General features: G+C 42.8%; 1 protein-coding gene across 1 annotated transcript in view; it reads left to right on the top strand.

The window, feature by feature from the left end:
* The window catches only part of NEO1 (neogenin 1), a 321,940-nt gene that overhangs the window by 71,875 nt on the left and 235,484 nt on the right, over window positions 1–14,581 (top strand). The window contains exon 4 of the mRNA XM_019503843.1: window positions 7,564–7,717. Coding sequence (XP_019359388.1) covers window positions 7,564–7,717 — 154 coding nt within the window. The remainder of the gene's footprint in view (window positions 1–7,563; window positions 7,718–14,581) is intronic.

Raw genomic sequence — 14,581 nt, 5'->3', positions numbered from 1 at the left:
GGAGGATAGGTTTAGGTTAGATATTAGGAAGAACTACTTCACTGTAAGGGTGGCCAGAGCCTGGAATAGGCTTCCCAGAGAGGTGGTGCTCTCACCTTCCCTGGAAATCTTCAAGAGGAGACTGGATAGGCACCTGGCTGGGGTCTTATGACCCCTGCCACCCCCAGTGCTCCTTCCTGCCCATGGCAGGGGGTCGGACTAGATGATCTGTCTAGGTCCCTTCTGACTCATTGATTCTATGATAAATGCCTCTTATGACTAAACATATGTGCCACACCTGGAGAACAGAAGAAATGAAGGTGCCACTAGTGCCTGAAGGCCCCTGGAATGGCTGGGAGCTGATTAGGTTAGAGAAGCCTGGATCCATGCCAGTCCCTCCTACCTCTGACCATGATCTCTGCTAACCTGACTTTGATGATAATTTCTGCCTGGTTCTAAATTAGTTACCAGTATTACCCTGATCTTAAGAGTAAAGCATACCCTCCAGATACCTAAGACAGGGGTGTTAACATCTGGCCTGTGGGTCTTGCAGTAATCCTTCTTGCAGCATGGAGAGCTGGTCTGCCATGTGGGCTGGATCCAGCTCTGCAGATGCTGCTTGCGGGACAGGGAGGTCAGTCTGTGGCGTGAGCTACGTGCGACTCCCCACTGAATCAACCCTGCATGCTGGCTCCAGGGCTGGTTAGGTTTGGGACGTAGGCTCTACCACTCACTGGCCCCCTCTGGGGCTTGTGCTGCGCATGCGGTGGACTTGGTTCTATGGGCAGTGCCTACAGCACAGTGGACTGGCACGAGTCATGTGCTATGTGTGACCCCTGCCAGACATCCCTGTGTACTGGCTGTGGCGCGCACAGACAGCTTGGGGCCTGATCCTGACCATTGCCAGAGCTAGCACTCGGGGATTGTCTGCTGGGGAGCCACATTCAGCATGTGCCACGCAGGTGGCCCTTGTGCAGTGCAACACTGCTGGACCACTGCTGCAACACTCTGCGTGCTGACTGCAGCATTGCCAGACCTGGTCCACAGACTGCCCTGGGTAGCCTCAGGCTGGCTGAGTTTGACACCCTGATTTAAGAAAAACATTCTCTGTACCACCTCAAAATAGTCCATCTCTTCCAGTATCCTGGAAAGAGGTAAAGTTAAACCTTATAGATTAGGTCTAGCTAATTGTGCAACAAGGCAAAGAGTTTTCCCCTGGCTGCTTTAGGTCTGCCACTACTTTCCTTACTCTAAGTAAGGCCTCTGCTATCAAGAAAAGATTTCTTGGAAAAATTCAGTAAAAAGGTTCTTGCACTGGAGAGATTTATTTCAGACTAGGCAGCTTTGAAGAAGGAGACTAACCACTTGCTTGAGGACAAGGTTTTCAAGTGGGTGGCTGATGTTTGAAATAACTTGGGCAGTGTTTTTGAATGTGACTAGTATTTATAAGTCCTTCAGTGTTTGCAGTACCCATCTCAAGACCTTTAAAGGTCTTTAAAGATTGTCCCCCACTTTCAGAAAGCACTGAGTATCCAACCTCTGAATTCTGACTTTTTTGAGATGTCAATTCAATATTAAAAAAGCCCCCCACCTTTAAAAAAAAAAAAAAAAAAAAAAAAAAAAAAGCCCCCAAAATTGCTTGCAGAAAATGCTGTTTAGGTAAATCTGATATCCTTTATTAGACCAACTAAAATAGTTGGAAAAAATTCTTCTTTGCAAGCTTTTTGGTACAAACATCCTTCTTCAGGCAGAAGAGGTGTCCGCAGTTGTTGTGTTCTTCTTGGATCAAACAGAAGCCAGTATGCTACACAGCTACAACCAACACCCCCAAAATTGCTTGTCGCTTTTGAAATTCTTGGCTATGTTTATCTTTTCCACCTTATTATGGTTTTGTTTAAAAAAAAAAAAATCCCCAAAACCTAAGGTCCAATTATAACTTCAAGTGCCTGCCATGTTTAGCATACCCTTTGATTAATTCTAATTGGACTGCAGTGGTGTTAGTTGTTCTAACAAGAAGAGCTTTAAAAACCTGACCAGAAACAAAATAATGCTGATTGGATCTGGCACCCAAAACTCGGGCAACAGGCCTGAGTGTGTATTTATTGTGCTTTTTTTTTTTTTTTGGTTGAAGAAGCTTCATACCTTCCCATCTGACTGTTGGAGGTCTGGTTTTACTTTCAGTGCTTGAAAAACTGCCCTGGCACTGTCTACTTTAAAATGCGACAGTGAACCTAAAAATTACCTCAATTCACGCTTCTTCTGGCTTAGTTTAAGAGCCAGGCATATGCTATGCTTATGAAATCGTGTTTCAGGCAGGTGCAGCTTTAGTCATCTTTTGTAAAAGCCTTTGCCTTGAAGTAGGGGTGCCAAACACGTGGCCCACAGTTTGTGCTGGTGTGTCTTTGGACCGAACCCACGCGCTGTGTGGGGCATGTGCTAGCCCCAGCCTCATGCAAACTGCTTGCGGCACAGGGAGTCAGTCTGGGGTATGTGCTACATGTGGCACTGCACTAGACCAGCTCTGCGTGCTGACTCCAGGGCCTGTCCGGATCAGGTTGTAACGGAGCGAGCGTGCAGTCGGTCTGGCAAGGCACCATGTGCAGCACACACCCTGTCCTGGCCCCCTCTGCTACATGCAGCACATGCAGCATGCACTGGCTCTGGGGCTCGTTCTGCATGCAGCATGGGGCCTGGACCTGGCACTGCATGCAGCATGGAGTTCGGGGTGCCCTGCTGGACTGGCCCTGTTCTTGGCTCCCCTGCAGCCTGATCCTGAGTGGCTTTGGAGTCAGCGTGGAGGGGTGGTCTACTAAGGCGTCTTGTGTAGTGCATACCCCGAACCAGTCTCCTGTGCTGCATGCAGAGCCAGCACACACGCCGCATGTAGCACAAGTCCCAGAGCAGGGCTGACACATGCTGTATGCACAGGTGGTTGATCCCAATTCGGCCCACAGACTAGCCCAGTGACCCTTATCTGGTCCTATGGGATAAGATCAGTTTGACACCTCTATCTTTAAAGCAGTTTCTGGGTAGTGTTGCCCTGTATTGGGGAAGCACTATGTCAGTGGGGGGATGTTACCAGAAGATTAAAATCTTTTGAAAAAACTGCCTATCCTTATTGCTTCTTTTAGAGCTTGCTGCACGTAGCTCTTAGAAGCTCTTTGTACATGCTGAAGTGCTTTGAGATGCATTCTTGTGACTTCTAGGTTTGTGATGATTAAGGGTTTTTCAGAAGTATTCTTGTTTATGTGCTGACCTCTGAGTTCAGCTGGCTCTGAAATTTATTTCCTTGGTTGTAGTATATTCTTGCAAAAGATGTGCATTTTAGAGACTGCACCTGATGGCTTTTCTTTATTTCTTGGCTGAGAAAGTCTGAAAGTGCTTTTGGAAGGAGAGTTTTGGGTCTGCAGAAAGGGAGAACTTCAGACTTCCCGAGTGAAATCAGATTGTCCTGTAGAAAATTAGTCTTTCTTCCTGCGTGTCAGCTGAACAAGTAATCAGTTGCTTAGTTTGAGGGGAACTTGAATGAAATATGTACATAATTTTTTTTTCAGTCCATTGCATTGTACCCTGTAGGTCTCTGCCTCACACCTGGTCTGGAGAACTTAAGCTCCCCAATGCCCATAGAATATTTATAAGCACCGTGCATCCTATACCCACACCAGTCCCAAGTGATCTTCCAGATAGTCCAACAATCAGCTGAAACAGAAAATCAAACCAATTAAACACATCTGTGTCTTGACTGGTACCAAACCAGTTCTGAATTAAACGAGGAATGTCAATCTGTCACCAGCCACCGTGCGCATTGTTGAAGCATTTTTACTTATGGCTTTAAACAGTTTTATTTCATGTTTAATGGCAGAGGTGCAGATTTCTTCATAAATTTAATTTCATCTGCATGACTAGATGTTGTCAGAAATGCATTGCTGTGTCATTTTATACAGAAAAAATATATATTACTTCTTAATTGCTCACCCTAGGAAGTACTCCTATCTTTTGAATTGCAGTACCTTCACAAAGCTTTTAAATAACTTGAGAATGTTAGTTATGGTCAGTTCTGTACTCCATCTCCAGCCATGGAAACCCACCTATTATGTCACATTTATAAATTCTCAGCTAAAAATGAATTTAGCCAAACTAAAACGGGTGGCTGCATAAATAAATCCCGGTATGGATAAGGTACATGTGTAAAGGTGCCAGTATTTCCTGATTTGATAAGACTGCCTATACTATCTTTTTCGTGAAGGGAGGATCTAAAATGAAATGAAATCTAATGCAATATCTCCTTTATTTCTGCATTACAAACTACCAGTTTGAGATCCAAAAGTTGCAAGCTTATATTTCAGTTTCAGTGAATGTTGCAAAAGAAACATCAGTTGAGAATAAACCAACTTACAGATGTTCAGCTAATCTATTTAATCCTCTACCAGTTTGTGCACGTAGCATTAGGATTGATGTAGCAAACTTTCTGGTTGAAAATGTTGTAGATTCTGCTTGTTTTTAAAACCAGTGAGCATCTTACTCCCCCACGCGTACAAGTGGGTGGTCTGCTGCTGCTTTTTGTTTGGCTCCAAAGCTATCCTTGACACGTAGAACTTGCCTTAAAGTCCTCAGCCTTCCTACCACTTTCCAGCCTGCAAGGCATTGGTTTTTTGAGCTCAGCTTATTTTACAGGAGGAAGGACTTGAATTCTAGTCCCAGATTTTCTAAATTCTAGGTAGAACTGCTCTGTTTCTTTTGTGCTTGGTTTCCTTACGGCGTGGTTACTTTCCTCTCTCTCTCTAGAGAACCATAGAAAATTAGGGTTAAAATATATCTCAGGAGGTCACATCTAGTCCAACCCCTTGCCCAAAGTAGGATCATCCCAGTCAAGGCTTTGCCTAGCTGAGTCTTGCTACCACTGAGAACAGTCCAGCTCCATTTCCCCCTTCGGGTATCTGAAGGCTGCTATTAAATCCCACAACTTGCGCCCGCCTGCCCCTGTCTTTTCCTCTCCATACTAAATAAGCCCAGTTCCCTAAGCCTCTCCTCATAAGTCATGTGCCACAGCCCCTGATCCTTTTTCTCTGCCGGCTGCTGGACTCTCTCCAATTTGTTTACACACTTTCAGGGGGGGAGGCACAACTGGAACTGGACACACTGCTTCACATATGGCCTCACCAGTGCTGAACAGAGGGAATAATCACTTCCCCTGATCTGCTGGAAATGCTCCTACTACTGCAGCCCATTATGCTGTTAACCTTCTTCGCAACAAGGGCACACTGTTGGCTTATATTCAGCTAACTGTCCACTGTAACTTTTGCCGGTGCATAGTATTGTTCCATCCTAAGTCATGTAGGCTTTCTCATCACCAGAACTAGAAATGGATCAATGGAGAGTTTGCTAGGGTTCTTTGTAGTCCAGTAGGATGGCCACCTACTTGGATGGCTCTGTTATTAATATTAGCATTAACCTCGGCCTTAAGCGTTAGCATATTAGTATTAACCTGAGAACTGAGCATTAAACATTACTATACCTAACATGTGATTAGATCTGAGGACTTGTCTGATTGCAAGGATTCTATTAGTTGGGCCCCTGGCAGATGTTACACTTAAGATGTGATAAATTAGTTGCATCTTAAATAGTAACTTATCTGCATGTTCAGGCAATTAATGGCGCAGTAAAAAAGGAAATAGGCCACAAAATTGTTCTACAAAATATGTGTAATAATTCTGTGGCTGGTTTCTGTTGTGCCTTAAATTCAGTGTGTGGCTGGGTTAGGATTGCACAGGGCTCTCCAACCTGCCCAGGTGTGTGGTCCCTGCACCTGGAATCAGCTGATTGTCAGCCAGGTCTGGGGACCACTCCAGGGCAGGTTGGACCCCAGTGCAGTCCCAATCTAGCTGACAATCAGTTGATTGTCTGCTGGCTCTGGGGACTGCTCCAGGGCCTGTGAGAGCCCCAGTGCGGTCCTATGCTTGCTAGTGCAAGGGTAGCTTGGTATCATGATCCTGGATTTTTCCTGAACTGGCAAGTAGGGTGTGATTGAAAATTGATTCCAAGATCTCGCATCCTGGCATGCATGTATGGCATGGCCAGAGAGACGATTGTGGGATTGGGGATCAGATCCCATTGTGCCTTTAAATGGCTGTTTGTTAGTGGCCTTAGCTGCTTCCTTCATAGTGGGTGAGACAGAAGCACATATACACCACAAAGCAGTGACTATGTAGTGATGAGCATATACCCCCACACAGAAGTACTCCTTAATGTTTGGTCTTTGAACAGTTAGTGTTAATAGGAGAGGGCTTGTTCCTGATATGGAAGAAATGCTGCTAGCATCTAAATGTCTTAAAAATTACTCTGATACAAGAGTGTACCCCATCCTATTCCAGCCTGAGGATACTGAGATTTTTCCAGTAAGGGGTTAAAAGGGCACCATTTGTGAGGAAGATTTCCCTTTGGGTAGTATTAGTTTTCTTTTACTAGGATTATGTACAGTACTGGGTCATTGAGTGTTTTCCAGGGGGCAGAAAAAAGCCCATGTGTCTTGAATCTTTTTGTCTTGGTACTACAGCTCAGTGCAAAGGGAACTGTTGCTCAGTCTTCCAGGCTTTGGACACGCTATCTATTCTGGCTCTTGGGCTAAGTGGTCGTCTTTTGATAATAATTGCTTATTGTAAAAGAACAGACAAACTTGCTTTGTAGCTTACTTGTTTTCATTCCAACTTGCTTAAACAAACTAATCCTGAGAACTTGTTGATGCTCTTTGCTTCTACAAGCAACCTAAGAAAAGAGGAAAGGCTCTCTCCTTGTTTAGCATAAAGCTTGCATTGATGAAGCATGTAAGTCTGCCAAATTGACTGTTTCCCTCGGCTCAGGATTGATTCTGCTGCAGGGATTTCATTTCCCAAAGCAAAAGGGGAATTGGTAGCTATCTTCAGCTTTTGACAGGCAGCCATGTGACAACACACTATACACAGTTTTCCAAAGTAGTACAGAATAGTTGATGGCGATACTTCAAATGCTGCCAATAGAGTCTGTGTCTCAGGTTTAGTGGCGTGGGAAAGACTGATTAACTCAAGTTAGTTATCATAAGCCAGCCTTGCAGGTTTATACTTTTGCTCCATAGACCCTTTAATTCCAGACCGGGAGAACATCCAGTTGAAAGAGTAATTCCTTTTTCATAATTGGAATTTCCACCAAAGAGGCTTGTGGTCTGGGTCGTGACAAAAGGTGGTGAAGTCTGACTTTTTTTTAGGTACTGTACTCATGGTTGTTCCAGGTTGCTCTTGTAGAAGTGGAACTCCAGCAGAGCAGACAACTGACCTATCTAGAGAGAGCTGTGAGGAACAGACGGTTAGTTTGAGCCTTTTGAGCTCCTTGCAGAAACTCAGTTTACAGGTGTAAAACAAATTACACTCCTGTAGAAATGCCTTCTTGACTTTAGAGCTTCATTTTATTATTGTATTAGGATAAAGAGTCAGAGAAATAACTGGCCTTTTCACTCTTTTGAACATTTTTTTAAACTCAGCCTTTGGTGCGTCATATTTCATTTCTTCATCTGCTATTTGGTCATTGTCACTAACTCATAATAAATGTTTGCAGATCCAGAGTTTCCATCAGACTTGGTGTTTCTGAGGCAACCCTCTTCACTTATCAGAGTTACTGGGCAGAGTGCCGTTTTGCCATGTGCCGCTGCAGGATTTCCAACTCCAGTTATCAGGTGGACAAGAAATGAAGAAGAGCTTATCACAGAAGGGTGAGTAATGGCTAATACCTGGAAATGTGCTTTTCTTTTACCAAAGATTAGGATTGTAAGAATTCTCATCACGCTGAACTGTGCTTGTTGTTTTTGACTGAAACCAGCTACTTTCTATTTAATTTTAAACCAGCATAGTAGTTTCTGCTGTTAAATAGTGAAGAGCCTTTGGGTAGAGGGTAATGACGAGCCTCAATCCAATTATGGCAAGCAGACTGTCTGTCATAATCGTCAAGAATGATAAAGTAACCATACGGTATTCTCTTCATATCCTTAAAAACAAGAGGTGTTTTAATGGAACTGGGAACCCTGTGATAGAATAAATTTGGCTGCTGGATTGCCAGTGGGGTATAAGGAGTGGCTGCAAAGGCATGAAGATACCTTTGGGTCAGTTTAGCAATGGGATAATTCTGCCAACAGAATTACTCAGCTTAGGTAATGAAAATGTTAGAATTGAGTTATCAAAACAAGAAATGGTAAAATACTTAATAATTTCAAGAGCAACGAGACACAAGTGTATTACAGCTTACTTCTGAATGATCCAAAGGGAAGATAAGAATGAAATAAGTGTGCCTCTAACAAATATGCACATCCTTATTAAAATTATCAATGATACATAGAAGGGTTGGAGGGTAAAAAAACCTAGAGATATTGAAAAAAGGCGATAAGATAAATTAGCTTTGTAAACTTTTTCCTTCGTTATGAGGAAAAATAGTTGGAAATAATATGATACAAAAAGGAAAACCAGTATGGCTTCTGTAAACACATTTTTTATTTCACCAGTTTGTTACAATTTTTGGAGTTTATTACAAAAATGAGGAAATGTGAACAATGAGAAATCCAAGCCATAGAAGACTAGTTAGGATATGTGGGCTGTAGATATGTGTCTCATTTGACCCAGGACTGATTGTCTCATGGTTTGCCCTGGATCAAAACAGGAGCAGCACAACCTTTTACACACATTGTCCTTCCAAGCTGCATTGTTGCTCCTTCACTAATCGGTGGTCAGTGAGAGCAAACAGCCTCACAGGCTTGTCTCCAGAATGAAGCACAACGACCCTACAGGTGTAAAACAAGATGTGCCAGGAAAAAAATATTAGTACATTTTATCCAGTATATTTCAGGAGGATGAAGTGAAGGAGGCTTTCTTCAAACAGCTAGCAGAAGTTTCCTGGTCACAGGCTCTGATTCTTATGGGGAACTTCAGTCACCCTGACATGTGCTGGGAGGGCAATACAACCATGTGCAGGCAGTCCAGGAAGGTTTTGGAGAGTGCTGGGGACAGCCTCTTGGTGCAAGTGCTGGAGCAGCCAACAAGGGGCCATGCTCTTCTTGAGCTGATGCTCACAAACAGGGAAGAATTGGTAGGGAACATAAAAATGGATGGCAGCTTGGCAGCAGTGATCACAAGATGACTGAGTTCAGGATCTTGAGGGAAGGAAGGATGGAGAGCAGCAGAGCATGGACCCTGGACTTCATAAAAGCAGACTTTCACTTCCTCAAGGAACTGATGGGCAGGATCCCTGAGGAGGCCAGTCTGAGAGGGGAAAGGAGCACAGGGCGTAGGAACGAATCATCCTGATATGCAAAATCCAAAATCAGGCAAAATCCAAAATCAGCAAGTATGGCTAGAGACCTGTCTAAATTGTGGCAGATGTTTGCGGTGCAGCGGTGCCTTTAATCTTGATCTTTTTGCCTGACACCACCTCCTCCCCCCCTGCTGCCGAGTGGCCGAGCGGCAATTAATTAATACATTAATACTGTGATTTTAGCCTATCAACCACTCAGCAGTGGTGGAGGGAGGGGTGCGTAGCGAAAACAGCAAGATGCTCTAAAGGTGCTACTACACTACAAATGTCCACCACTATTTAGGCAGGACCCCCAAGTATGACAGGAGATCAGTTTGGCTCAGCAGGGAACTCTTCAATGAGCTAAAACAAAAAGGAGTGGAGACGAGAAGTGGAAACTTGGACAAACGATTAGGGAGGAGTATTAAGAGTATTGCTGGAATATATGGGGATGAAACCAAGAAGTTGAGAGCGCAATTGGAGTTGCAGGTAGCAAGGGATGGGAAGGGTAACCAGAAGGATATCTATAGGTATGTCAGCAAGAAGAGGAAGATCATAGAAAGTGTGGATCCCTTACTAATGGGGGGAGGCAGTGTAGTGACAGATGATGTGGAAAAGGCAGAAGTACTAAGTGTCTTGTTTTACCTCAGTTTTCACAGGCAAGGTCAGCTCCCAGACTGCGGCAGCACAGTTTGGGGTGCAGGTGGGCAGCCAACAGTGGCAAAGGAATAGCTTAGGGACTATTTAGAAAAGCTGCACATACACAAGTCCATGGGGCCAGACGCGATGCACCCAAGGATGCTGAGGGAGTTGACTGATGTGTTTGCAGAGGTGCTGGCCGTAATCTTTGAAACCTTGTGGTGATGGAGAGGTCCTGGATGATTGAAAAAGGGCAAGTATAGTGCCCATCTTTAAGAAACGGAAAAAGGAGGAACTACAGACCAGTCAGCCTCACCTCAGTCCCTGGAAAAATCATGGAGCAAGAGGACTCCGTTTCTAAGCACTTGGAGGAGAAGGTGGTGATTCGGAATAGTCAGCCTGGATTCACCAAGGGGAAGTCATGCCTGATCAATCTGATTGCCCTCTATGACAGGATGACTGGCTCTGTGGATCTGGGGAGAGCAGTGGACATGATATATCTTGACTTTAGCAAGGCTTTTGATAAGGTCTCCCACAACATTCTGGCAAGGAAGCCAAGGAAGTACGGGCTAGATGAATGGACTGGAAGGTGGATAGAAAACTGGCTGGATCATTGGGCTCAAGGGGTAGTAATCAATGCCTTGATATTTAGTTGGCAGCCAGTGTCAGGTGGACTGCCCCAGGGGTCAGTCCTGGGCCTGGTTTTTTTCAATATTTTCATTAATGATGGGCTGCAGGTTTGCAGAGAACATCAAACTGGGGGGAGTAGCAGATATGCTGAAGGGTAGAACAAAAATTCAGAGAGTTCAACAAATTTGAGGATTTGACTGAAAGAAATCTCATGAGGTTCAATAAAGAAGAGTGCAGACTCCTGCACTTAGGATGGAACAATCCTATGCACAAGTACAGGCTGGGGACCGATTGGCCAAGCAGCAACTCTGCAGAAAAGGACTGGGAATTATAGTGGGAAATAAGCTGAATATGAGCCAACAGTGTGCTCTTGTTGCCAAGAAGGCTAACGGCATACTGGGCTGCATTAGTAGGAGTATTGCCAGCAGAGTGACAGAAGTGATTCTTGCCCTGTATTCATCACTGGTGAGGCCACATCTGGAGTATTGTGGCCGGTTTTGGGCCCCTAGTACCGAAAGAATGTGGAGAAATTGGAGAGAGTCCAGCAGATGGCAGTGAAAATGGATTAGGGGCTAGGGTACATGACTTATGAGAAGAGGCTGAGGGAACTGTGCTTATTTAGTATGGAGAAGAGATGACTGGAGGGGATGAAATAGCAGCTTTCAACTGCTTGAGAGGTGGTTCCAAAGAGGATGGAGTTAGATCGTTCTCAGATAAGAGACCATGGAGCAATAGTCTCAAGTTGCAGCAAGGGAAGTTTAGGATAGATATTAGGAAAAACTATCTCACTAGGAGGGTAGTAACGCACTGGAACAGGTTACTCAGAGAGGATGTGGAATCTCCATCCTTAGAGGTTTTCAAGACCCAAGAGGTAAAGCTCTGGCTAGAATGATCTGATTGGGGCTGGTCCTGCTTTTGGCAGGGGGTTGGACAAGATGACCTTCTGAGGTCCCATACAACCCTCATTTTCTATGATTCTGTGACTTGGAAGCAGGCCGGTGGACATGTACGTGTACATAAAAGGCTTTCTCCCAGAACAAATGCAACCTCTATTCATACCTTAGGTGGTCATGGAGTACAGTAGGAATGGATTGATCTGAAAAGTTCTGGTAGATGAGAAACTATTTAGAACAGAGAAATGTAAGAAAAAGTGTAAGATCCATCTCATTCTATTAATCACCCACTTAATTAGTAGCTCTTTTCATACAGAATCAAATGGCTCTTCATTTGAACTATGAGAACCTGCAAGAGACAGGAAGGTCTGTGCAATGAATCTGAGGCCTGTGACAGATCGCACATTTAAGATGTGATTAACTAGTTAATCATATCTTATGCAGTAACCCAGCCACATATTTAATATTTATACAATTAATGGTGAAATCAAACAGGAAATGAGCCACACAGTTATTACACAAACTATGCACAATATCTTTGTGGCTGGTTCCTGTCATGCCTTAAATTGAATGTATAGCCGGGGCAATCACCTGATTGGGGTTCCCAACCTCGGAGGTCTTGATTCTGAAGTACCTCTGAGGCTGTGAGTGCTGATCCACCTGCGTGAGCAGTACAGTGTAATTTGGATCTGATCCACGATTCTACAGTTGTGCCTTCTGCCATTATGTAACATGGTAGGAGGTGCAATTCTTAGGATTGCTAGTCAGATCCCACTGCATCTTTAACTCTGATAATCTGCCAAGGGCCTAAAACTGGCTTGTGTGGGTATTGCTGTGATTTAAGGGACAGAATTAAAGTTCCCTGTGGGTTACCTTGTTACCTACATGTTAAAATGTTGTATTTAATTATCAGTCCCATACTATACTTTTCTGCCTGTTAAAAGAGTCTAAGCTATGACCCACTTTTCAAACCCTGTTTTGAACATAGCATGGATTTTATCATGAACTTTCCAATGGTGTTTATTACCTAATATCTGAATCCTTCACAACCATTAAGGGTTTTTTTTGTTTCACAAATATCTGTGGGATGGGAGGCTTTTATATATCATTTATAAATGGAGAGATGAGACATGGAGAGATTAAGGTTGCATGTGCCCGGTAAACTGAGTGCCCAGCTTGACAACTGCAACCTGATTTTCCGAGAACTTAACACTACACGTTACAAGTGCAGCTACTGTTGACTTTAGTTGCAGCTGTGCTTAAACAAAACTTCTACAACTCAGACCAAACATTTTCAAGTTGGATATCAGGAGCGGTGGGTACAGTGGATGACTAATTCTCACTTAAAAAAAAAAAGAAGGCTTGTTTATAATAACAGGATTTCTTTGGTAGATAGGGAAAGAATCTGGTTTTCCAGGTCTATTTCATTTTTGTAACTGTGAGATTATGCTTTCTTTTACAGTCACCTGTCTCATTCACTACCCTCTGCCTCTAACAAATGAGGGAGAGAGTTCTCAGGGAAGTCTCCTTTGTTGCACAATCCTTATTAATAGACACAGAACTAAATATGGACATTTTCCCCTTAGATAAGCAGTTGGGCCCTGAAAACCTCTTTTTAAAAAAACCTTGTAGTACCACAAAGACTAAGAGATAGGAGAAATTATTTTGCTTTGCTGGGGTTGAAATTGATTCTTTTTCTCGTTTAGCACTTACGTAGCTTTACCTTTCGAGGGTGTGCATTTGTGTGTTTATATAAAGTTTATTTTGAAGGTTGATAAAGAGGAAAATTTGATTTGTTTCACTGCAGGAATGAGCTCTGATTCATTTTTCATAGAGAGCACAGTTTCGGCAGAATTTGATCAATTCTTTTAAAATTGCTGCATCTGTGACAACATTTGAAAAGAACAGACGATTTTTCAGAAGAATCCCAAAGGAGTCTACAGCTCCTTCTACTTCACCAGCCACAATACTATCAGTTTGACCAGATCTCTAGAACTAAACATTAGCATTTTTACCTCTAGTAAGACCTGCTGTGTAATCAAATAGCTGCCATACTGAAGTTGCTCTTCTATAGATGACTTACTCTGCTGGTTAATATATTTTTTCCATGCCGTTACTGAATCCACCATAGACCATTACATTCTTATTATATAGAATTTAATAGCACACACCAGTTTTCTAGTTATAGTACCCATCTTAACCTGTTTTACTGAGAAGTTGCAGAAAACACATAAACATATACAAGGCACAGAAAAATACATTCCATTTCCTTATCCTGTTTTATCTTTTGATACAGTCAAGCACATTAAACTTAGCTGTCCTTTTTCAGAATTCTGCATTTAAAAATAATGTTGTTCTTTCTGCAGAGTAATGCAGAGGTATTGATAACTTCTAAAATAGCTCAGGGTTTGCCAGTTAAAACATGTCTGTGATTGCCCAGGTACACAAATGAAAACTTGTTGATTAACATCCTGGAAAATCTGCTAAAAATCAGGTATAAAAAGACTGAGTAGAGATTGGAATTTGAGGAGAGCTGGATATCGGATATTTAGGAGAATGAGGACAGTCTCCTTTGATATTTGATTGATTGGTTTGATATACAGTAAAAGATCTCCTTGTTTCAGGAATGGAAGGCAATGGATTGGTGTTGAAAATGAAGTATTAATTGAAAAAGAAATCTGTTGTTCCTTAGTGGTGTTTTAGAGTTAGTTTTTAACAAGATTTTTTTTTTATAATTTTAGATTGGCTTTCTTTGTGTATGGGCAGTGGGGATGTTTTGTATGAAGTTCCGAAGATGGAAAGGCAGAGTGTGGGAGGAAGGGGGGAGAAATAATTGCATATTTTAATAGTTTTATTCTAGTCTCTAGCAGTTGAATACTCCTATAAATATGTACTAGTACTGTCTTGTCATGCTAAGCATTCAAAAGACTTTGTAAAGTAATATTCATAACACACTTTGGAGGGATATTAGTATTGTGTTTGCATCACAAATGGACAATAAGATTTTAAATGAATTACCTAAAATTATAGTTAATCGGTGACAGAGCTGAGACTAGAGCTCAGACATCGTGGTTCACAGTACCCTTTTTATCTTCAACCATTATATTTTTCTTATATCTTGTAGTTGTGACAAA

This window comes from Gavialis gangeticus, unplaced genomic scaffold, assembly GCF_001723915.1.
Source record: "Gavialis gangeticus isolate Ggan-Ray unplaced genomic scaffold, GavGan_comp1, whole genome shotgun sequence".
NCBI lineage: Eukaryota > Metazoa > Chordata > Crocodylia > Gavialidae > Gavialis > Gavialis gangeticus.
This window is presented reverse-complemented; position numbering and strand designations above follow the sequence as displayed.